This window comes from Contarinia nasturtii, unplaced genomic scaffold (genome assembly GCF_009176525.2).
Source record: "Contarinia nasturtii isolate CC-2019 unplaced genomic scaffold, AAFC_CNas_1.1 Cnas_scaffold_78, whole genome shotgun sequence".
Lineage (NCBI taxonomy): Eukaryota > Metazoa > Arthropoda > Insecta > Diptera > Cecidomyiidae > Contarinia > Contarinia nasturtii.
In genome coordinates, this window is record NW_022197436.1 from 4,406,647 (window position 1) to 4,432,998 (window position 26,352).

General features: G+C 33.1%; 1 protein-coding gene across 3 annotated transcripts in view; it reads left to right on the plus strand.

Moving 5' to 3' along the window:
• Positions 1 to 26,111, plus strand: part of LOC116352147 (sodium- and chloride-dependent GABA transporter 1-like) — a 32,035-nt gene extending 5,924 nt beyond the window's left edge. For all 3 annotated transcript variants that reach the window (XM_031784506.1, XM_031784514.1, XM_031784496.1), the window contains 11 exons: positions 10,638 to 10,842; positions 12,514 to 12,648; positions 13,604 to 13,747; positions 15,451 to 15,673; positions 21,313 to 21,499; positions 21,602 to 21,769; positions 21,864 to 22,029; positions 22,183 to 22,478; positions 22,855 to 22,989; positions 23,424 to 23,576; positions 25,918 to 26,111. In XM_031784506.1, the coding sequence (XP_031640366.1) occupies positions 10,638 to 10,842; positions 12,514 to 12,648; positions 13,604 to 13,747; positions 15,451 to 15,673; positions 21,313 to 21,499; positions 21,602 to 21,769; positions 21,864 to 22,029; positions 22,183 to 22,478; positions 22,855 to 22,989; positions 23,424 to 23,576; positions 25,918 to 26,082 (1,977 nt within the window). In that variant the 3' untranslated portion in view covers positions 26,083 to 26,111. The remainder of the gene's footprint in view (positions 1 to 10,637; positions 10,843 to 12,513; positions 12,649 to 13,603; positions 13,748 to 15,450; positions 15,674 to 21,312; positions 21,500 to 21,601; positions 21,770 to 21,863; positions 22,030 to 22,182; positions 22,479 to 22,854; positions 22,990 to 23,423; positions 23,577 to 25,917) is intronic.
• Positions 26,112 to 26,352: the final 241 nt, after the last annotated feature.

A 26,352-nucleotide genomic window follows, 5' to 3' on the forward strand; every position in this document is an offset into this window, starting at 1 on the left:
ACACACACACACACACACACACACACACACACACACACACACACACAAAACTTATTCGACTAATTGCTAACGTGACAAATGGTATACTTGAAAAGTTTCGTGCATTACTGACTAAATAATTGGTTGCTCAAAATGTGATTATGAGAAAATTTGTGGTTTTCTTCATATTGAGATATGAACGCTTAGCGCATTTGAGTTACAAACTTCATGAAAATCCGAAAATGGACCAAAGAAAAAAGTCAAATGGAAAAGTGCATATTCCGACAGATGAATACAGTAAAGTTTAGAGAAACTGTTTTTAAAATGGCATATGTCGTCTGCGCTTTAGCGCTGATTGGTTGAGTGTGATTCTTTGCTAGCGAGATAAACCCATCTTCATCTAATGATGCGTAATGAACAAAGCACATGCGATCACTGTTCACACTCGAAATTTTCCAATTTTCGATTAACACATATTGTGCAACACATTTTAACGTAATTTTCTTCTCTCGCTCTCTGTTCTTTTTTCTTTTCTCTATTCACAAGTACCTTGAACCATTTTCTTTTTCTTACAAAACCAAACCATTCCTATCCCGCACTAAACAATAGAAACACAACGACCACCACCGACATTCACATTTCCGACCTATTTAAATATATTCTTGCTAAATGTTTATTGTAAAAGTTTTTAAATATCGATTTGTAACTCCGGTTATTGGTTGAAGTTTTTCCTTCACATTTATTTTTCAACCATGATTTCCAATGGAATCGTTCTTTATTGTTGGTTTTTGTTTGATGTAATGGACAAAGCTTCTTCGAGTTACGGTCCTACATACATATTTTTTTAATGACATTTCGCTTGTGCCAAAAACTTTCTTTTTTTTCTAGTTCTAAGTTTTGACAACACATTTCTTTCTAAGCATTTTTTCTCTCTATTCATTCGACGAAGACGTCAAAATGGCATTAAGGCCATTCAAATTTTTCTATTTGACTTTTTTTTTCTTTTGTACGAACCTTCAAGTGCGTCTTTAATTTTATACATATAACGCATGCCGTTCGCTGTTCAATAATTTTGTTCATATTTCTTCTGATCGCTTAAATGTGTCTATTTTCTTTTATGCCCCATTAAAATGGAGACATTTTGGGATAACATAAAAGTTCGCATATTTTCTTCAATAATTTTCTTAGTAAACGACGATAAATTAACAAAATCGTGTACAGCTTTATTATTCTTAAATCAAATGTATCAATTTAATAACTTTGCCATGGGATTACTTATTCATCGTGATTAAAAAAGTAGTCGCACTCCATTGTGCTGTGATTTGGTCTGCAGATGGTGTCCGCCTAAAAAGCTGCACCGATGATCTGCAAACAGCGAAATCATTCACTTTGTACATTTGTCTGGATAATTCGATTGCTATGTCAATTTTTATTTACACATAGCATGATTGTGTGATAAAGGCGGCCCAACATTTTCGAAATAGTTGCTGTGCATTTTTTGTTAATTTTTAGTTGACATTTTTTGGGAGTTATGTTCTTTTCTGGTCCGTTTTTATTTGTGGTGCCAATCGAATTTATCTATCTATGTTTGTCGTTTATTTTTATATACATTCTTTTACTTCTTCTTCGTTCCGTCACCTTTTCGGAAAAAGCAGCCGTTTTCGTTCGTTTTTGGCACACACACAAATTCTCTGTATTACTTCGTGCGAACTATCCATGGATTGGATTTTAATGTTATTTCATTCTCGGTGTGTATGAGATGCATCAAAGTAGCGCCAATATGAACATTCGATCACGTCGCAAACTCGTGCTCCTTCATACCCCACTATTTGACTAGCGAGCACACTATGCACAAACTGCAACCATAAAAATATTAAAATCAATTTAAATGGTAGCTCTTTTTTTTCGAATTGCATCCTGCTTGTGTGCAACGTGTGCCCATTACGAACACACACCGGATATAATTCGAAATCAAAATCGAAACCAGAACCAAAAACTAAAATGCAAAGCAACGATTTTCGGCGAATAAAAAGAAAATGAGAAAAGGGAGGAAACAAAACAAAAAAAGCACGTGCGAAGGATGTAAAAAGCACACATGAAGAGGAGAGTGGAGATAAAGAGGCTTAAGGGAAAGATGGAAAAATAGAGACAGAAATAAATCAAATAAATTTAATTGAATCTCAAAGTCTGGCGAACCCGAATTCATTGAATTTTAAATTTCATTGAATATTAGTAGCGAAAGCTACTTAAACAAGAAAAAAATACAATTATTTTTGCTTTAAAGCAGAATGCTACATAGAACGGTGCACCTCAAACTGTTTATCTTTTATAATTACAATACTCCGACTAGTGGAATCTACACAATTGTTTGCGAATGCATTGGTCATTGCATAAATATTCTTCCATAAAAATTTCAGCTATTGACCTATGCTGGTCCGTTGAATATTGGATACAGTTTCGATACTCTGTTTATCGATTCCAATGAACTTTGTTCAATTGTATTTATAGCTCGAAATTGACTGCACATTTGTTCATTTGACGTATAAAAGGGGTCCAGCAAAAAAAAAGCCCATATCACTTGGTTGAATACACACATGATAACTTTGTCTCATAAGTATGTTTGTTATCATAAATAACATATTACAAAAAAAAAAAGAATTTAATCACCTTGCTGGGGCTGGATCGCATATTCGTCATCCGCTATCAAATAAATTATTTAGAAATATTTTATTCATTGTCGCTTGTTACATATGAATTCACATGCACACATTAAAACAAACATTTGCGCGTATCATCATAGTCTTGCACCGTCGCCACTGCCACTACTACTATTATCAAACGGTATAGTTTGTAGATGTTGGCACGCTCTAGTTTAATGCAGTCAAGCTAAGCTATTGTGTCAATATTCAATGTAAATTTATGTAATTTAATTTGAATAGACAGATACGGATTACATGCAGGTGCTTATATTTATATTTCATTAATATTAAAAGTGAAACAATGTGTGATTTTCGATTTGTGAGACGAAGCGAGACGGTTTGTTTGATTTCTGAAGTGAAAATCATCACCGAAATATCGATCAAGCAAGTATTGGGATGTGAAGAGTGAAGGATTTGTGAATATGTTGCGAAAATTGACTATGACATTTTCGATTCATCGAGCCACGTGAATGTGAATCAATTGTAGACGTACGACGTGTATTATACAAATATACGATAGGGATGTGCATATCTTTTGATTACTTACGATTTATAACTGCAATGTTGTTTGTGAGTCACACGACAATGACAAAAACCGTACGGAGACGACGAGGAGATAAATGCATGCATTTATTATTGGGGTTTGTGATTTGTAATCATGTATAAATGTAATTATTATTAGATATTCTGCACACAATGAATAACAAAATTTCATTCAGATTTAAAGCCGCATCGTAATCATCCATCATTATAAATACTCAATAGAGTCAGCCAGAGATGATCTATTGAGAGAGAGAGAGGGCGAACGCAGAGCGCATCTCAATTTTAACAATGAGCTATTTCAATATTCAGCAATGAATGTGAATTATGGATATAGAGACAAGTGAACAATGTCCGCTTCAGCAAGAACCTTTGATATTTCAGTGGTAGAGAATTCCTTTGAATGAATTGTAAATTGCGCCTGATGCTTAAGATGGAACCGAATTGAATGCACCTGAACAATTGCTCAATTGAACAATTACAATGTTGTCAGATGAATCATGGCGGCGGAAAAATGGCTCTTGTCTTATACTGCAACGATATAATCATTTCAACAACCGATCTATATGAAGACTTCATGGTATTATTTGCAATAAAATAAGAGTTATTTTTAATCCCACCGTTTCAATTTTAGTCTATATAATGGATTCATTATTGATGTTCATGTTGTGTTTTGGTTCATTCAAAATTCATTGAGATTTCTGATTTTTAAAAATTATGGTTTTGTGTTCAAAATTATGCGAGGAGAAAAACAACAAAAGCTTAACAATTGAAATGGATTAATCATGTTGTGGAATGTTTCAGAAATGTAAAACAAAATCACATGATTATAAGCAGTAAGAATGCAACACTTTTTATCGTGTAACACATTTAAAACATGCATGTAAAATTTTAAACAAAAACGAACAGAACAGCTAAAAATCAAACGAACGGAAAACGAATGTCTGTTGATTACATATCGAACGGAAACCAACTCGGATTTGGTGGTTCGTTGACAGCTTTAGTATGAGATTAGTTTTAATGAAACACTTCGATTCGCATTACACAATAATTTAAATCGAAAATTGACTAAAAATGTATAATTAGATGTAATTATGCGATACTTCATTAATCCGCACTTTTTTTTGTTTGTTTAGTAGTTGTGATGTATACAACTTGTAAACCACATTTTTGTAATGCATATTTATTTATTGAATAAAATAATTGCATTTTTAAATCTTGGCCAAAATATGAATTTAACCTTAAAGTCCGAGATGTTTAACTATTCTTTTATGTTATCGTTTGCATGCTCATTATTTTACATATCAAAGAGCATTAAATATTTACTTTCTCTGCTTCGCTTTACTATGTATAATAAAATTCATATCGAACGAACGCCTTTCCCTTCTCTCTGTCTCACCTCTTTCCTCTTTCACGGTAGTTCATTTGATCTCTGTCCAAATAATCCAAACTCTAAAATTATTTAAATCATTCAATACATTAGTGGATTCACCATACATGTATCCATATTTGGACAAATGAATGGATGCGCTTATGCGGTGTGATCACAGATAGTGGCAATGATGGTCAGTTGTTGTATGTATATTGTGATAGGTGCATCATGTTCTAGTGGCAGATGATACTTTTGTTTGCTCACATCATCAAAGTTTAAATACTGTGGATTTCAAAGCTCCGGTAATCCACGGTATCGGTATAATTTACATTATATATATATATATATATTTGGCTTATATATTCTCGAAAATCGTTGAGAGAACATGCACTTGATGCATACAACTAAAATTGATTTCAAATAGTAAATACCAGAACTTTATGACCACTATACATATACAATGCCGTTGAAATCTAAGTCCAATTATCACATTCGCTTCTTTCTTTGTACGCATCATTTGTGGTAGACTTCGATGTGTATACTACCTGAATATCAAGCTACCTAAATTAGCAGCAAATTTGCCCCAATAAATATTAAATGTATTTGAAATAACACGCACGCTCACATATAGAGGTAACCATAAACCCAAAATGAACATTTAATGATCTAAATTGAAAATTAATGAAAATTCACCAAATGTTTGCTAATTTTTAGTTATAACCGCTTATGAACTAATAATTTACTTCGTGAACATGTCATCAAACCATCGAAAATTATGATAAATATTAATGAAAGGAGAAGAAATAAAGAACACTTCCTCTCTATATTTTTCTCTAACAGCGATTTTGTAAGTAAAACAAGGTCTCAATGCATTGTATATGACTTAATGTTAGTGTTTTCGGCAACTATGACTATCAGCACCATCTACCATTAACTAAAAATGCCTATCGGACCCCCAAAAAAGAAAATTATTGCACTCCTGATAGTGGCCCATTTACCTGGTATAAAACAAAATTGATGATTAAGCTGAATCGCGTCATTTCAAAACCACTTGACCTGAAACTGTTGGTACGTAGCATATCATGTTCCAATATAATCATAATGTGATTCATGTGACGTAATTGCAATGAATTCAAGTAACATCAAGCCGTTTTTCAGTGAATCATTTTTTTTATTTTGACTCTTAAAATTTATTGTCTGCATACTGAGTCAAGAGCGTGTGGTACTCCCTTTCTTACTCTTTCGCTAACTTAACGTTGCCCGTTATCTCATATGCGCAAACGTATATGTAGTGATTATTAATTTGATCACTTTAGTATATTGTGTATAGTTCATTTTTTGTCATCATGAAAAAAAGAGGCAAAGAGATTGATTGAAAGATAAGTAGATACTAGACAGATAACGAAAGGTATGATTGATAATACAAAATCTATATCTGATATCTCACTTCATATATAATTATTGTAATCAATCAAATCCACTATTTCAATCAATTGTTGTTGAATGGTGTAATATTTTGGTTGTTGCTTCTGTCTTTACCGTTAAAGTATTCCAAATCCACATTAAGTTTAATGGGAAACATACAGGGGGAGGAAAAAATTTTAAGCCTAGGATATAAAGAGAAGTGTTTTCAAATCATTCTTGTGCTGTAATTGAAGTATGAACTGTCAACAGTATTCCCACAAAAAAATGAGTTCATATCTCTCTTCATTTGTTAAGTTCTACATTTGACATTTAGTCATTTTGATATTTTTTTAAAAACTGAAAAATTCCAAAATCATGTTGAGATTAGGTATCTCACAAAAGATTGTATAGCATCAAACAATTTCAATCACTCCTTGCGTGTAATTTATGGTCACCCCCCTCCATCGTATACCATAGTCAAAGAATAAGAAAAATCTTCATAGTTGTGCAGAGACTTGATGAATGTTGACTCTCACACTTTTGTGACAATAGTGAAAACAGTTCTAGATCTTATGGCCAAAATCCAATTGTCCTTTATGAAATATTCCAAATGCCCAATAGTACGTTAGCTGCGATCCTCAGCATCACAGCAGATAGTGTCTTCAATATATCACACGAAAAATGTTACTTAGAGAACGTTTGTTCGCGATCATTCGAAAAGCCTTTGATTTTTTTTGTTGACAGATGATCACATTTCTCTTTGTGATTGATTACTCAAGTTTCTGGAATGTAGCGAATAAATCAATAGTAGTTGGTAATGAAGCCCGGTTCTAGTACTACAAATCAAAGACCAAAGCGAAGAGAATGTATTATTATACAGTGGTGGCAAGGCATCAGTAGAAAGTCGCCTCCAAACAGATGATTTCCAACATATGACTTCCATTTCTGGGATACAAATGATATATTAATGATTGGCTTGTCACCAAAAAATACTATGGTCTTGGGTCTGTACCACGCTCAATAGATGTATGGATTGCGTTATGTAGTAGAAGTAAAATATTGTTTTCTTCTGGCGAGAAAATTTGTCTTCGCATGACAGCTCGCAAGTGAATATTTGGAGAAGCACTGTCACAACCTGAATCTTGATTCAAATTCACCATCTATTGCATTTGTTGGGGCCGGCCTCTAGCTAGTATTTCCACTTTTCAAATATGAAAAATGTCTCAATAGGAAAATGCGGTACTCGATTTTATAAAAAATTTCAAGGATTTCGAGGTGATGACCAATTGACTAACGTAGAAAACTCTCAATAAGAGATATCAACCTAATTTTTTATGGGAATACTGTTGACAGTTCATACTTCAATTACAGCACAAGAATGATTTGAAAATACTTCTCTTTATATCCTAGGCTTAAAAATTTTTCCTCCCCCTGTATGAGATTTCTTCTTTGCATTGATAAAATGATAACTTGCATTGATTGTTGATTGACAAAATTGATTTTTCGAGACACCGAAAGAAAAAAAGGAGCCTAGCACCCAAATGTATAGTTTTATATCACAATATTAGTCATGATTTCCGGTGTTCTAGAGTGGAGTAATTGAACTCTTAACGCGACTCACAAACTAATTCATGGCCAATTTTTTTTAAATGCACCGATAAAATATACTATTCGGTTTGAATAAAATGTATGCGTTATTCGCACTTTAATCGCTATACACATGTGATAAGGTTCAATTGGTGGAAACTCAGAATTTACAATAGAATTTTTGCAAAGTTAAAGAAAAAATGAGTGCCCATTTAGTATCGATGTTTTGTTGACGTGGCTTGGTCAGAAATATATATCAAATTATTGAATATAAATGACGAGGATTTATTTATTCAGAACGGGCTAATTTTTATTTTCTCCAATTTTCATTGCTCGTTTCGGATGTACAATGATTTCATTTTCAATAGCCTATAAAGGAAACAAAATGCAATAAATCAATGGAGATTTATACAATTAAAATAAATTAAAACACTCTTAAGTACTCCTGGTTATGTTTTTTTTTCGAAAGGGTATCTAAGAAGCTACAAACTGAGCGATCATCAAGCTACATCAAGCAATATTATTGATTTTAACACAGACTAAATTTATAAACATCATTAGCAGTCGGCAGCAATAGCGAATTATCAATTATGTTTTTTTTTTTTTAATTTGCCAACAAAAATGAGCCACACAATGTTGTGATGATGTTATTTCCGAAAAACTTAAAACGAATTCGAGATAAGTTGGATGTCAAAGTATGAAACTATTTAATTGAAGCGAATAGCAAACCTTAAAAATTGTTGGAAATACAATAACATATTCGATGCATTATTGAAGCGAATCTCAGCGGACTATCGTTCACTCAAACTCAATACCATTAGAAATGGAAACTAAGAAAAATATAAGCAATATCCAATACTCGGAATGAAAGAACAATGCGTTGATCAAAGGGCTTCAATCACTTAGACTGACTTTTGTTGATGGCGTGGTGTGTTGTTGCCATTATAACTCGTGGCTGTGCTATCAAAGAACATATTTCAATATTGAAATTCCTCTGGAGCTTTTTGAGAGCATTCACTTGACTCTTTGTGTCAGTTAAAGCGAACACTCACAAAAAACAAGCCTTTTTAACACTGCCGCTCTTTGAGTGGTTGCCAATGCACTTTCGTAAGAAGATGCTTAATTTATTACTGGGAAAAGATTTTTTTTTCATTCTATTCATGTGCTTCGCTTGCACAATGATTGCAGAAATGGGACGCTCGCACATACACATATATTCGTTCTTGCGATACTGCTTTAAGTACAGACCGAGTTGCCTGTTTTCTATTTACACCGATAATGAAATGAATATGAAGCACGTACGTAAACGGCACACGATCAATCGATAAGCGAAATCGAACCAAAAACCCATTTTCATCTCTTCTCTCTCTCTCTCTCTCTCTCTCTCTCCCCCTCTCTGTTTACTCCATCTGAAATAATTCCAGAGCAAAACCACTTATCGGCAAAGAGTTATTCAATTTTTGACTGTTGCAACAATCTCATGCCATTTATATATATATGAATATCGTTTCTTGTTCGCATTTTTTCTCGTGGTTTTTTTTTTGTTCAAGAATATTTTGAACATCGTGTTTTGAACTTTATGCATTCAATACATAATACATATATGCATTCAATGTGGATTTCATTTGGCTTTGCTTATCGTCGTCACACATGCGAAATTAGAGTTTTGCATACAAATTAGTTTCGAATAGAAATTACTTCGTGGAACAGAAATAATATTGCTGTTATGGTTTATATTTTCGACAAATAGTTTTGTATATTTAAGTATAAAATAATACAACATTCAATATCCCATTTCAAATTTAACGCTAATGTCATTTCTTCAATCAATAAATTGAATACTAAATCGAAAAGCGAAAACACAACAAGAAATAATGGCAGCAGCAAAAGAAAATGCTATGTGCATTTAATTTGGCACGTTCACTGACTGAGTGAATTTTTCTCATTTTTTTCTGCTTTCTAATAAGCAACCGAAGAAAAAAGGGAGAAAAAACTTTCAAAGATTTGATTGAAGTTCGAACTGTGCATTTTATTGTCATTCTTTTGGGAATCGACATGCTTTCTATAGTTTTCTCCTTTCTCTTCTCTATCTCTCTGTGTATGTGGGTGTGATTGTGGTTGAATTCATGTATTCAAACTCAATGTGATGACGATTAACGGTCACGAAAATCAGACAAAAAGTGGAACGAACGAAGAAAGATTCAGCAGCAATCAGAGTAAACGAAAGACGGTCTTTTATCCGGTACGACCTACTCAGACCATTTGCAATGGCTCTAAATGATTTTTATGACGCAATTGCAGAGAAAATTCAATTTTTTGATCATTTTTAATTCAGGCGGTAGTAAAATTATTTCAAAATATGGTGCGCTTTTGGAAACGAGTGCTTATGTTCGTGTACTTTTTTGTTGTTGTTGTTGATGTTGTCTTTTTCTTCCTTTTCTTTTTCTTTCATTTTTATCGCTGTAGCATTTTCCCTTCCCCGAATTAAATTCGCTTTCTTTGTGAATTGAAGCTTTTATTTTCGTCTTTCATTCGCTACTTTTCATCAAATCTCATTCATATGAAATTGAATTGCAAGCGCAATAAACGATGAACAGTGAACAATATAAAACTCCACAAGCACTCATTTAATTATTAACTAAAATCCATTTTCACGTACCGACACACACACACATATATACACAGAAAACAATATTCGTGCACAATATGTATAGTTCGCCTTAATAAGGCGGCCTGTAATATAAAGTCATCGATATCGAAAATATTGGTGTAAGAATCAGTGAATATATGAAAAGTGAGTAACTCCCCTAGTGGCACGCTAAGCAGTCGATGTGTGCACAACGAAGATATGGTTTAAAGCACAGATACGTAAAATTGCGTCATGGGCAAAAACGGGCAAAAATCATAATGTAAATTATAATCTAGAAACCTGATTGATAAGAATCCTTATCTGAAGACCCCATGCTCCGCTAGGAGTCCAAGGAAAAAAAACTCCCCTAGTGCGCAATAAAATTCATTGTCAATTTACAGTTAACATTTCTTTTTCTTGGTTACAGACGAATTCAATAAACACCGGTCACAATATGCAAACTACAATAACAACAACAGCGACAACAAAAGATTTACTTAAAACAAATGATGACGACACATCTCATAATGGTTGGAAAAATCCAATCGAATTTTTATTCGCCTGTATGAGTTATGCAATCGGTTTGGGCAACGTTTGGCGCTTTCCCTATCTTGTTTATCAGAACGGTGGAGGTGAGTCTATTCAATCTATATCATCGACAACAATAAAACAAAAGAAAAACATTTTGATTTAAATATGGTGAAGTAAAACGTGTTGAGATGCAAAAAAAACGAAGAATGAATTGCGGTCGCAACAAAGACAAGAAACGAGCATCGGGTATTTGACACCGTTTGTAGACTGTATAAGTGTGAGTGTGTGTTTATGTAACGGCCGCATGCAAAATGTATCAGTTCGATTATCTCGAAATTATAGTCAAACGTAAAATTTGAGATCGAAGGCCATTGAAGAAAAAAGGAAAAGAAACTTCGAGTGAAGGAAATTTAAATATTTATTGTGATTGCAGTGTTGAGCTGCTATATCTCGAGTTCTTATTTCTTTTTTACTTTCTCACACATTTGTTGTTGTTGTTGTTGTTTTTGAGCTATCACAGCAATTGTAAATATCACATGAACCAGTAAAAGTGTGCTGGTGTGTTTATGACGAAGCATTTGAAACTCTCTTTCTCGTTTCCTTCTACAACGTCATAAAATTTCATTCATACCGAGTTTATTTGTTGTATTTGATATGAAACAAAGGGATGGCCGCCCGCTTTTATATTCATGTTCCATTTACAGCTTGTAGTTGGCTTCTCTCGCGCGCAATTTACTTCAGATTCATTTTTTACAACCGTAAATGAAACTGATACGACACAAACACACAACCATCTCCATTTCCTTCAGCTCCTCCTGCTTTTTTATGCTATAATTTAAAGATGTAGCACTTTAAAAAAAAAAATAATTTAATTTTTACGATTGGTCTCGCCTTACCCATTAAATCCACTTTTTCATTCTTGATTCGTGTGTTTGTCTTGCGAATGTTAAAGTCATTTCATTGTAAAGCTTGGCCAGCGTGTCAGACAAATACCGTGTCATATGTATGGGAATGGAAAGAAAAACGCATTGAAAATATGAACCAAATCGAGAGAATGAAAATTAAAAATAAAGAAAAGGGAACAAACAAGTGATGAAGATCTATAAGATGACTTTTCGTATTTTCATTGCAAAAAGAATGATTTCTCACTTAACTCTCAGCGGTGGACTGTCTTTAATCACTATGCTGACATTATGCAGGTGTATACAACTCAACTATCAACATCGTGTTATATATACATTTGCATACAATAATGCGATCATCGCGTATTTGCTAAAAGCATTTTTGTGACCATTTGCCGCGCTTGTTCGTCGAGTACATACATTGTATGTACATGAATGAACAACAAGAAGAAAAGTGAAATGAAAGCGCCTTCTCTAAAGCCCCATAATCAAAGGTCATAATTTTATGAAGTGCTTAAAACAGTAAGAGATAAGACACAATGATACATGCACCCAATGTTTGTTCGCATTAAATGCTATGGCGCACATTGGCTCTTTCGTATCTTAACTCTTGTCATCGTTGTGTTTGGTGTTAAATGAAATACTTCTTCCCGTCTCAATGTTAGATGGCTAATGGAATATAACCTGATAGCGCAAGCCAATTCACACACACACACACACCAACATCCAAATAAAAATCAACAAACGACACTGAATCTCATAATTTTTCATTTGATAATATCTGCATTGATGATGTTTTATATGCGCTTTTCTTCCCTTTTTACCTTTATTTTTGCTTGCTGCCCCTCTGTGACGGATGGCACCATGTAGGAGCATTTTTATTGCCATATATTTTGATGGTATTTGTAATTGGAATGCCGATATTTTTCTCGGAATTATTCGTGGGTCAGTACAGTGGATTAGGACCAAATCAAGCATATGAATATTTAGCACCGTTATTCCATGGTAAGTACAAGGGTATGAACTGTAGTTAATAGTGAAATAAAGTATGATTCCAACAAAGATTAATAAATGTCATAGCTTTAGAAATACACGTTGGATGTTGTATATTATAGCGAAGTGAAGATAAATTACGAAAAACTTTGCACCTTGAGCGGCAGGTTAATCCTCGCAACGAATATTATACGACCATTGTGTAAAATCAAATATTCTAAATCCATGCCGTCGTGTTTACGTCAGTAATTTCATTCACTAGTCTGTTTCGCGGAAAATCTTCAAATATCGTGAAAAAAAATCCATCGAGATCACCATACGGCGAGCACAAAATAGCTCATGTACATTTTTATATACAATATTCATTTTCATATCTTAAGGAACCTCTCAGTTGTAGAATTGAAAATTTTTTATTCTGGGGGACCACCACCAAACTAGTTTTTCAACTTTCTTCTGGTTATTTCTAGTTTTTCTAGTGTGTACTAGATTTTCTAGTTCATGTAGACTTTACGTCCAAGTCATTATACTTTAAACCTTGACGTATACGTAACGATTTGAGAATTTTTTTTTAAATTCACAGAATTTGCTTTTTTGAAATATTAACAAAAATTCATAGTAAATTTTACAGATTTTTTTCGTTTATATTGCTGATTTTTTTTAGTTATTTTGATAAGAAAAATCGTGATATTTCCGTTTATTTTACAATAAGATTTTCAAATCGTTACTAGATTTTTCTAGTTTTTCTACTTGTTTTCTAGTTTGGTGGATAACTGCTATAGGGGTTATGAGACGTTATTGCTATAATTTTAATGTTTTCGCGATGGCAACAACAGCATACCACACCGAATAAGAATGAAAATATGAAAACCAATATTTGGACATTATATTATGGAAGGATAAGACACGCAATGACAATAATAATAAATATCAATTTTCTCTTTCTCTTTCTGGGTTCATGTACTTTCAGGTTTGGGATACTGTACATTAATTGTCATTACATTTGTCACCGTTTATTATATGGTTATTATATCATGGATTGTATTCTACTTTGTTGCCTCATTTTCACCGAATCTTGGCTGGGGATATTGTGATCATGAATTTAATACCGACGGTAAGTGACGATTTAAACATTTCGTGTTACATATTTTGTTAACACCCACTCGTATTATCATAATCATTGTCTTTTTGACACTAAACATGGCTATCACCCATAAAGTTTCATTGGCAGAAATAGCATTCAATGAATGTATGGACATACAGACTAATTTGATGTTTAATATTCAGTTTGGTTTGCTTACAACTGGTTATTTCATCTGAAAAACGAGAACGAATTTATTTTATTGTGATGCGCGAAATAAACAAATTGAAGTGAAAGATTTAAAATCGCAATCTGTTCAATCCATAGTATGAAATTGTTACTCATGAAGAACTCGCTTGCTGGGAGTCAGTCCTAGCTATCTTTGGTTTAGTGTGATTACTGTCGTTTGTATTTATGGAGCCATGTAGGTACTAATACGAACTCGGGAGCGCTTCCAAAGTAGACGTGTTGCTTCGCAAGTGTAATTTCAGGCTCTGGTCTATTCCAATTAGCTAGCTCACAAAGCCATACATATAAAATGATAATTTGTATATTATATATATATGTATGTATATATATTTGTATTAATTTACTTCTTTTCACATGCGGTAAAATATTATTTTACCCGCAACACATTTCTTTGCGGGTAAAACGGCATTTTAACATGTGATAAAATTTCTCCATGTTAAAATCGCATTTTGTCGTCATTTTAACATGCGGCTTTTTTTTCACATGTTAAAATGCCGTTTTACCCTAGGGGGTAGACACGTGGAATAGGATTAGACTTTTTAGTGTAAAAATTCGAGAAATTAAAGTGGAATAGAGAATTCAGTAGCTGGATTCACATGGATTCACTAATCCCGTGTATGGAATAGCGAAAATGGGTTAATACAAAGTTTTTGTAATCGATAGTACAGAATTTGATAAAAGCATTGAACTTGTTTTGAGATAGTAATTTGTTCTTTTTTGAAATATTTTTTAGTTCAAAAGTCGATTACAAATTTACAAAACAATAGATACACTTTCTCAAAATTTTATTGATGAAAAAAATAATTTTACTTATCAATAACAAAATGTCATACTCCAGTATCGATAAATAAGTTTTCAACAAAGTGAATAGCGGCGAAATGTGACATCACATTTGACAATGAAATGACGGATTGGTGGAATAGTAGGATTAGTGTTTTTATATTGGAATCATGGTTTAATCGTTTGTGTCTCCCCCCTAGGTTTTACCCTTAAAGAAATGTGTTGCGGGTAAAATAATATTTTACCATGTGAAAAGAAAACCTCATGTTAAAATGGCATTTTGCTCTGATTACTTTGAATTTTAACATCTGATTTTTCTGAGAGCAGTGAAATAAAATGCATGTCAAAGAGTATATTTTTATCATTTTTATTGTTGGCCGATTATTCGCTGTGAACGCACACGCACAATGTGTTTTTCCGCTTCTATTTGCTCAATGATTTCGTTTAAATTCAATTCTATAAATGACATGGTCAAACTTTTTTCGTCAACAGCCAGTCAACATATCCATTGAACGTTTTTTTCGAAATAAGCAGTAAAATAGGATTAATGAACCAATCTGATTCAATCAAATTTCCGTTTTTAACATTCATTGCATGCTTTGCCATTTGAAAGTGTTCTCATTTACCTTTTAATTCGCACCGCAAGAAATTTAATCGAATTGGCTCAATCAGCTTACATCTAAAATATATGATAATTGATATTGTAGGGTGCTACAGCAGTTTGGAGGATCATAAATGTAATAAAAATGGCACCGAATTTGACCAAATATTCTATCGAAAAAAATGTACCGATATAGCAAAAATTTGTGGTGAGGCACAGGAAACATTGACAGGAATCAACGCATCGTATTGCTTTAATACAAAGAATCTTGAATATGTGCCAATACGAAAGGTGATAAAGCGAGTACTTGCATCTGAAGAGTACTATTAGTAAGTATTGCCTCAAAGTTCAATCATTCGATTTTATTCAATGCATAGGTAAATAAATATTGCGCATACATCTATGTACATTTGCATGCTCGATATTGTTGTTTGACTGGCTCATCATATTTCCCTCAGCTCACATAATCCCCATCGGATTCAATAGTAGAGAGAGAGAGAGAGAGAAAAGGCAACAACGTTTTTTAATCCATTTCAAATGAGTGTGAATGGTTTGGCTAAGTGTTTGTCTGTGTTTGTATTTGCTTTAATCTTGTGCCAAATGATAGAAAACAAAAGAATAGAGTGTAGTAAGAACTTCAATGACAGAAAATCATCGCTGTATTTTAGGTTCCATTAAATTATCTATAGATTCTATAATAATACCGAACTAGTCACATAATAGAAAATGCCACTTGATAAAGTCTTGTTTTGTGAAATTATTTATAGAAACACCGAAAATTACGGCAAAAATTTCATTTCATTCTCTCTGGTGTATTCAGTCGAACTAGGGGGTGGCACACGAATTAAACATTTGGATTTACTAGACTAATTATTACTAGAGATATAACCTAGTACCAGACAATGTATTTAGCCGTCGTCATCTGGATATTACAGCTCATCTGTATATCGTCAGCAGATGATACGAAGTGAAAACAATAGAAGTGATTGTTATAGGTATATAAGCTTGTTATATGCTGGTATTACTATAACAATCACTTCTATTGTTTTCACTTCGCATCATCTGCTGAAGGCATCCAGATGAGCTGAAATATCCAGATGACGGCAGCTAAATATATTGTCTGCCTAGTACCCAAACCATACTCGAAAACATTTTAGGATGAAATCTATCGTCGTCATCCCAGTGGCCGTTATATGTTTAAAAAAAATTTGGTTGTAAATAATTATTTTCTAAGATTTCATCGAAAAATTAATTTAAAATACATTTTAAGTTATATTTTCAATAAGAATTCGTAAACAAAATTACACCACTTCACATCAAAAGTAATATGAAGTTGGATTTACTGTCAATGCAAAACATCTGTGTCATTGTGTCCCCCTGGCAATCAGCACTGTATTCATTTACGAAATTTTCTCTCTCTTTCTCTATTTCGGCATTGTTGTTGTTATTTCAATGTATATGTGTATGTTCATCCTGTTCTCGCTGGCATTCCCTCAGTTTATTAGATTGATTCGATTGTCGATTTCGACTCGGGATTCCCTAACCATACAAATACACTCACAGCGTTGCACACAGTAAAAATACGGAATTTCAATTTGTTTCCTTGCTCCGTTCCGCTCTTGTTCCTAAGTTGAAACGGAATTCAGTTCATCAATGGATTTCGATACACCAACTGCAGCCACACTGCATTTCAATCCAATTGTCAGAATGGATGAAATGAAAACCGAATATTGAACAGAATGTGCATAATGCGGGATTGCGGATATAATAAACTTTTATGTTTATTGTATTCTTTTCAATTCATTTTCGAGATTTTATTTAAAAGCTTCGGCAGCGACAATGACAACTATGTAAAATAAGAAAATGAGAGTTAGGTAAGCATAAGAGATGAAGTGAAACGGAAACAACATAAAACAGCGAGAAGAACAAGAGGAAATTCGCATTCGGAACGGATCAAATGGATTGGATCGTAACACGCAAGTAAGAATAGCAAAGCAAAAAACCGAACGAAATCACGTTTCCAGAATCTCTAATGATGCAAATCAACTGCAATATTTGTTTTACTCAACGATATTCCAACCAGTCGGTTTGATAGCATAACCATTAGGCCAGTTCGAAAAAAAATCTCAAATTTGCAAAAATCAGTTTAAGAAAATATACTGAACGGTTTTTTTTCTTCTTAAAAGTTTGTCAAAATTGCTATAAGTTATGAGAGAAAATTTTACTTTCGCTTCGATAAAACTATTGGTCTCTTGGACATCACTTTTTTGAACTAGCCTAATGGCTATACATTAAGATAGTCAGTTGATGGTCGTTTTATTTGAGCGCATACATATTTGTTAAGCCGAGCGAACAAAATGAATGTGAGCAGAAACGAGATGAGGCTGGCTGGGATGATGACGGAAAGAATGCATCACTCGATGCATTGCAAATATCTTCGATTCGAGTTTGAAAAGTGAATATTTATCAGTTATTATACACATTTACGTTTGAATTAGAAAACTGTGGAATCAATGACGATGTCTACAAACTATTATGCTTTGCATAGATGCCTATTACAAACCAAATGAAAACAATGCATTCGAAATGAGTTGCGAAACGTCTCTTTTATTTTATTTCACTTGCGTACATGTACGGACTGGTGTTTGTAAGGTATATGTATGTAAACACATCTGAATTTTCTTCGTTACTTCAAGTCGTTGCAACGGCCCATTAGTTTAGTTTGCATATCAGATCTGTGCAAGCTCCATTTCTCGTTGTTGCTTTTTTCACCAGACATTGTCTCTCTTTCTCTTTGTGCGTTTATGTGTATTTATGTAAACAACAATGAACAAACGAACTCAAGCTTGAAGAGGTCAAATTCATATGGTGAAATTGTTTTTATCATGGAAATTTTATCACATTTCTCTTGTTTCATTTCATACACGCTATCAACGGTTTTTCTTCTTCCTATTCTGTATTTTATCAGACACTGGGTTTTCTTGCAATTCGTGCATTTAAGAGTAGATCTTTTGTGTTCGGTCTGCATCATTTTGATGCTTTTTCCAACTCTTGCTGGCACACACACAATGCTTTGTAAATGTTATGCAGAAGCGCATCAAATTGCGTTTTCGCATACTAAAATTGGTCATTTTATAAAACAGAAACCATTTTATTGTCCATTTTTCTTTATTATCAAAATGAAAGAATTCATTCTCTGTAGTCTCTTCCAGCGATACATTTTAATGCAATATTTTATGTATAATTTTGATATTCACACACACATCTATACAAATGCATACTCAGCGGAAAAAAATGCTGCCTTGCTACATAGATCCATTTTGAATTCATAGAAATGTTAATGTTTCGAAAAGATTTCCAACCGGAAAATCCAAGAGAAATAAAGAGGCTTACGTATGCAAGCTGACTTTTCCGCATGGAACCGAAATTTTGGGAATAAACAGAAATGATGGTCTATGTATGGTTGAAGTAACTTAAATTACCGAGAAAACTTGTGAATATTATTTTCTTATCAAAATAAATAATCATACTAAGTCTAAAGAAATTTCAATCCAAAAAATAGCCTGTTCAAAGTTTCACATCATTACAGTACCACAAAGGCAAGTCTATCATACAAAAATGATTTTTTTTTTCGATTTTTGTATGAAAAGTCTGTGAAAAATTGATTGCATCTTAAAACTAACATCAGATTCGGGTTTCTCGTGCCAAAAAACCCCCACTACACAGTCTTTCAGCGTTCAAATTGAAAGAATATCATTTTAAGGCATTTTTCTCATAAGTGCCTTTTCACAGTCTAAGTTTTACATCGATCAATCAATGTCGTTAAAAATTTGACCAGATCTATTCCTCGTAACGCCCAATCATCCCGTAAAGTCAGATTTTGAATTTCATGTCTGAGCACGAAACCATCGTGTCACCAAAATGGTTGAAAAATGATCAAAAAAGTAAAATGTATGGATTGTGTCCATTCGGACCCAAAAAAATTACACTGGTCAACAGATATTGCTCAAAAACTAATCAGCACGTCTCCTAGTAGTCCCAAATCATCCTGCAAAGTCAGAATTTGAATTGAGTTTTTGGAAAAAGATTTATCGAGTTAACAAATTTTGGCAACACGCCACAGGACACAGGACACATCACACACAGCGACGCACATTAATATGCCCCAAAATCATCTCCAATCGTGTTTTCTACATTAAATATGCATAGAAAACATGTTTTGGGATGACTTTAATTTTTTGGCCTAATACAATACCTTCCCTACACTAGGTGTGCGGAAAAGTAAAATTATAGGTGTGTCAAATTATATGACTTTATGGCGCAAATTAGTTCAAAAGGATTTTCATTGAATGAAATCAGGCACTGGAAATGTGTTTTATTTATTACAAACATATTTTCTTTTTTGTTAGAAACATCTACCTTCTAAGTTTAGGAGGAAGATCTTCTCCTCCTCATTTGCCTTTAAATTAAGCCGAACAGTCTCCGAATAAAATTCACATATTTATCTGTTTCATAGTTTGACGTAACATGAAAAATGTATTTTAATGCGTTGGTGTATCCTTCTCGTTAATTAAAAAAACAAAATAAAATTGACCATAATTTTTTTAAATGTATATTTTTAATTTGGAATAAAAATTCTTGATGTGTATATCAGCATTTTTATGCTACGAATACATGGAACTTGATTTGTTGACATTTCATATTCACTTGGTTTTGCGAAGCCATATCGTACGATTTGTGAGTGTGTTAGTTTTACAGCAACATTTTTGTAACATATTGTAAGAAAATATAATTTTGAGTTAATATTCGTAAAAAGTTAGGTATTATGCTTGTTTGTTTCGCATTTCGATAAAATAAATAACGCATCTGCACGGAGACGAACAAGGTGCACAACATTTTCAAAAGGTGAAACAAATATATGGACCACCCCGGACAAAATAGTGTATTTGCACTCACATAATGTGAATCAGTTTTTTTTTTTATTGCTGGAGAAATTGGTGAAGTGTGTGCAGATGGAATTTGTATAATATATACACGCGTGATATAAAAAAAATCGTACACACAAAGTGCATAATGAACCTGATGCCAAATGGTAGTACATACACTATACCATTTAACGAGAACCATTCACCATATGTCTTTAGGCTGATTTATTATATTTAATATAGCTCCATATCCAACTCTTCTCTTTTCTTCGTTCATGGTTCACAATTTTAGGTTGCTCGTGTGCGTTCAAAAATGCCAACAAGCATAAAAACCGAATGAACCAATTGAACCGAGGTACAAGAAAAAAAATGAGAATATTCAAAGCAAAATATTACTGAAACGTGGCCTGTTTTATGATAAGGATTAGAAAGATAGAAAATGGAAAATAACATTATGAAGAAGAATACAAGGATCGGTAAACGTTAGAAACTCTTTCGCTTATTTTCATATTAAAATTTTATCCGTACAAAAAATACAATAAAAACATTTCTTCGATGTATGCGCACGATGAGGGATGGTTAAATTTAAAGACATAGATCTAAGGTTTACATGAATTCATATGAAGATGGCAGTTTCAAGACGAAAATGTTGTTCGCGGTAAAGTTGTTGAAATGGTAAAAGAAGAAAAGTCTCTCTCTGTGTGTATGTTTGTGTATGGTTGGGCGGTAGTATCGAGAATGCGAGCAGTGTACATGAAATATGATACAAAAGAAAAGTATCGAATGAAAAAGTCACGTGTTTTCACCTATTCATGTACGCAAGAATCCATATACACATTTATGCTTTATGCCATCGGCTAATGTTATGTTGACAGCTTAACCTAACACAATTCGTGAAACAAAACAAAATAGATCAATGTAGCAACTTAGCCTTTGACTCATTTTGTTTTGAATTTCACGGAGTTTTCTCTCTCGTTTTTTCTTATTGAATTGTTCAATGTTTTCTTTCAACATGTGATTTCATTCGTTCCACCGAAATGTAGCGAAAATGTATTGGGCATCGGTGATGCAAAATGGGATTCTTTTGGTTATCCACGATGGCAGCTAGTATTATGTTTGGCATTTGGTTGGATCGTTGCATTTTTATGTCTATCGAAAGGCATTAAAAGTGCGGGTAAAACAGTGTTTTTCATGGTATTATTTCCATATGTCATTTTAACCGCATTAATGGTGAGTCGCACGTAACATATTTACAATTCAATCACAATAATAATATTGATTGATTGCCGAGTACTATTTTCATTTTTTTTATTATTTTTATTTTTTTGTTAGATTCGTAGTATCACACTAGAAGGCTCATGGGATGGTATATTGTATTACATTCAACCTGACTGGGGAAAAATTTTGGATGGTAGTGTATGGGGTGATGCTGCATCTCAAGTATTCTATTCATTTGGTCTCGGTTGTAATTCATTGATCACCTTCGCTTCATATAGTAATGTAGGAATGCCAGTGTTATAAACCAAAAACAAATTCAAATCGATGTGAATCGCTGTAATCGAAATCATTCTTATCTTCTCTCTTTTTCTTTCAGTTTAAGAATAACCTTCATACAGACACCATTGTTGTATCGTTTATGAATGTATTTACGGCTGTATTCTGTGGATTTGCCGTTTTTGCTATGCTTGGTTTTATGGCCAACAATCTTGATGTTAGCGTTGCTGATGTTGTACAAAATGGACCAGGTTTAGCATTTATTGGTAATGATGATTCGCATATACAATCTATACTATGTATTCTTTGTTTAGTTTTCCTTTATTGTCATGAGATGAATTGAATATGCACCGAAAAAAAAAAAACAATATTTTCTTATTGTTGTTGATGTTTTTTTTTCTTCTATTTTATGTGTGCAGCATATCCGGAAGCAGTGCTTTTGATGCCATTGCAACATTTATGGGCCATTTTATTCTTTTTCATGATGTTCGTGCTTGGAATGGGTTCACAATTTGGCGGCATTGAAGCATTATGCTTGGCAATCGTCGAAAAATGGCCACATCTGGCTGATCATTATTGGAGAGTTACAGCTGGTGTTTGTATTGCATGCTTTTTAGCTGGCATTCCAATGACTTGTAATGGTGGTATCTATCTATTCAAATTATTAGAATGGCATACAGCTTCATGGGCAATTCTATTGCTTGGCATTGCAGAGGTAGAGTTAAATAAAATCCATTTTATTCCATTTATCAAAGTGAAATAAAATAAAAGCCAATTTTATTGTAATATCTCTCGGTGAAAATCATATCGATTGCAATGAATGTGTATTGTTTACCAATGGTCAGTTTGAATGACGTCATAAAAACATATTGTACCGATCTTGTAATAACAATTGTTAATTGACAAAACTTGCATCTCACACACTGTATTTTGCAATGGATGGTATTTTCGGTCACACATAATCTATGTGACACAGAGAGATATGAATTGAATATAAATACCATGGTCTTATATATCTATATTACATTTAAAATATTTTCTCTTTCCATCTATCTTTCTTTATTTTACCTTACCATTGGGTTTATGTACAGATTGTTGTTCTCTCTTGGGTGTATGGAATTGATCGTACATTTGATAACTTATCTCATATGAATATTAGATTAAGCGGCTGGGTTAGAGCTTACTGGTGGTCAATGCTGATGTTTGTAACACCGATTGCTTCATTCGTAAGTATATACAAATATATCTCGACGAAATTCACAAATGATTAAATTCAACATTAGACCGAACATAGCAAACTTTGTTTCATATTTACATGAATGTTAAATGCTAGAAATTTTCAATTTTGGTTGTGATAAGTGGGTTTGTAAAGTCAGTAGAAGAAAAAAACTTATACTGTCAAACAGACGAGTTTATTTATATATTTGAAATGTTTGTCATTCAACTGTTCAACAGAAAACATAGAATAACATTCGTTTGAAATGTGTTAATTTTAAATTTTGCCAAAAGCAGTGCTGAATATGAAGCTATTACGAAATTTTACCATAATCAGGAATAATATGGCATACATTTTTGAAATACAATACTAAACATTATAGTAATTAAAATGTACTTTTAATGAAGTAAATCGATAATTTTTCATATTTGTATATTTTTGCAGATAGTGTTCATTTTCACCGTGTTAACTATGGGCCAAACCGAATTTAATGGATACATGTTCCCCCAATGGGCTGATGCATTAGGCTGGATGGTTGGATTAAGTACATTACTTCCATTTTTCTCCTTTATTGGATATTATTTACTCAAAGGAAGGGTAAGCATATTCTTTTTTTTTTTAATTCAAATAGAAAATAGATAGTGTTTTCAATGGTTTCTTTCGATTCGTACACCCCGGCATCTTTTCGGGCAATCAAAATCAAAAATGACAAAAACATTAATTGCTGTAAATGTTTAATATGGTAAAAGTTCATTGGGCAGTGAAATGTTATTGAGCTTGTCGAACATTTTAAACAGTAGTCAGTGATAGTGGTTTTGGATGTCCGATCATAAAGCAATGTCGATATTATTCATGTCGCGTCTTCACTATTTATTAACATATTAGAGACAAGGAAGCAACGCTGCATATTTTATGAGGAGGAAAAGCTACTAGTATATGTTTGGAATATTGCGCGAGGGCGTGTTGTTAAATGAAGTTTGAAATTTGATGCCATTCTTTGGCATTGTTGAATTGTGTGTGTGTGTGTATGTTGCGTGTGTGAACCGTAAATGGAATGTATCACGTCAACAAATATGACCCTACGGCTGTTTCCATTACCATTACTCTGAGCATGTGATATATGTATTCGATTTAATTAGATCAACACATTTTGAGTTGCGCTCTACCGATTTTCAGTAAACGCTTCCACATTCATAATGCATGCTACAGAATGCCTGCCACCATATATATATATATATATATATATATATATTTGGTATGTTTGATATGATATTGTATTCGATGTAGACAATACGAACGGTATAATTCATATTTGGAGATTATAATCATAGAAGTTCAGATAGTGTGTGTGTGTGTAGAAAACCTTCTATGCTACCAAATCATTAGAGAAGTCGTTGAGTATATATAAATATGTGTGCAGAGAGTTGTTATTTAATCAAAAACTAAACTAATTTCTTCTGAAGAATACAAACATCCAGATTCTTTGGATATTGTCCATGGCCTGAACACAATGGCGTTTGCATACAAATGAAATGAATATTTCAAATGAATGGCAATCTTATGGTATGCACAAAACAAAGCGGCTTTGAAAGATATTTTCAATATTAGAAGTAACTACAAAAGACATGTGATCAAATGTGATGCCATCTTCTGATTTATCTCGTCTATTCATATGAGCTAAACAGACATCTATAAATGTCATATATCTTTCGTTCACATGAAAGCCGATGATTCCAAAGGTGGACAAATTAAATATTTATTGACTATGTACTGGTTTAATGATATGAAAGCGTGAAAATTCCATTTATCGCTATTAGTTAAACAAAGTTTTAAAATATGGCCGCCACAACCATTTACCATAACTATTAAATACAATTTAAGCATAGAATTATGATGCATGGGAATTGCATCTTAAAATTTGGAATCCTTTGAAGAATATTTATAATATGCGTGTTCACTTAACGTATGTTCTAAATTATTACAAATATTATTATATTCAATAGAAACATTCCTACAAAGGTCCCAATAAACCATTTTATCCATTCTGTAATGCCATTTGTAGCACATTATGTATACAAACTGCATTACAGAATGGATCAAATGGTTTATTGGGGTCTTATGACAGTTAAAGACAAATGTATATGTATACTTTTCATTTTGATTTTGAGCTTTACTTTTGCTTTCATATTCATTTGACTCTGCAGAGTCAATCGGTACACTTTTTCATACGAATTAGTGTGTACATTATGTGCACGGTTTTTTGTGTATCCGATTTGTACCCGATTCCTCATTGGGTGATGATGGCTTCGCAGCTATAAACCGAAGTGCATTTATTAAATGCACTGTCAATCGTGCATATACTATATTCACAACTCTAAACCATTGTAAACAATGTTGTTGTTGTATACAAATGACAGTTTCAATATTTTGTTGCTAAGCGCGTGATCCATTGTCATTGAATTAAGTTATTTTTTTTTTCAATTTTTGCAGTCATTTGGATTTTGAAGAATAAACGACATACTTGAAGAATTCACAATACTTAAATTAACAATAGCTTTTGTAAAAATAGCAAAATTTGCTTGATAAATCAATGTTATAACTAAATGTGAATGAAGTTGTTTGTGTACAATATACTCGATAATTTTCTCAGTGCAGACAGACTACGGACCTGTCTCACATTGTCAACTTCTCCTTATATTTTTAATGGACCATCAAATTTCGCACGTTAAATGTCTGATTTATTGTAGCTAAGACAAAAGACATAAACAATGAATTGGGCAAATTGTATTTAATTGAATGCAAGCTCGGAATTTATTTATGTCAATTGTATGTGCGTAATACAGAACAAGATTAGTTTTAGCTAATGTTTCATACCTGAGCGTGTGTGTCCATCCAATGATTTTAACGATATTTTTTTTTATTTTCATTTTATGTGCAGAGTCTAAGTTCATTGGTCCAAACATCACCACTTTGGAAACCACAAGCAAATGCCGGTCCAATTGAAGATCCACCAGCACAAACCGTGTCAAAATCCAACAACTGGAAATGCTTTTCACCAGTTGCGATAGTTAAGCGTCGTTTAGGCTGTCAATCGAAAGTTTAATAAAATAAAAAGTAATTTTATTTCTGTAATTTTATTCCGTATGAATCTTTTCTCAGTTCAATAGAACAAAAAAAAAACACGAATATTGTGTGTAAACAGAGGTAAGAATTTGCTTTCTTGTTGAACATATAGCTTCTGAAGTTGAAGATTTAATGGGGTTGTGTGGCAAGCGGAAAAAGTCACGAGGTGTAGTCCAATCTAGTGTAAGTTTTAGCTAAAACCCTAACAAATGAAAAGAGGTTACGCAAAATTCATGAGGGTTAACACAGC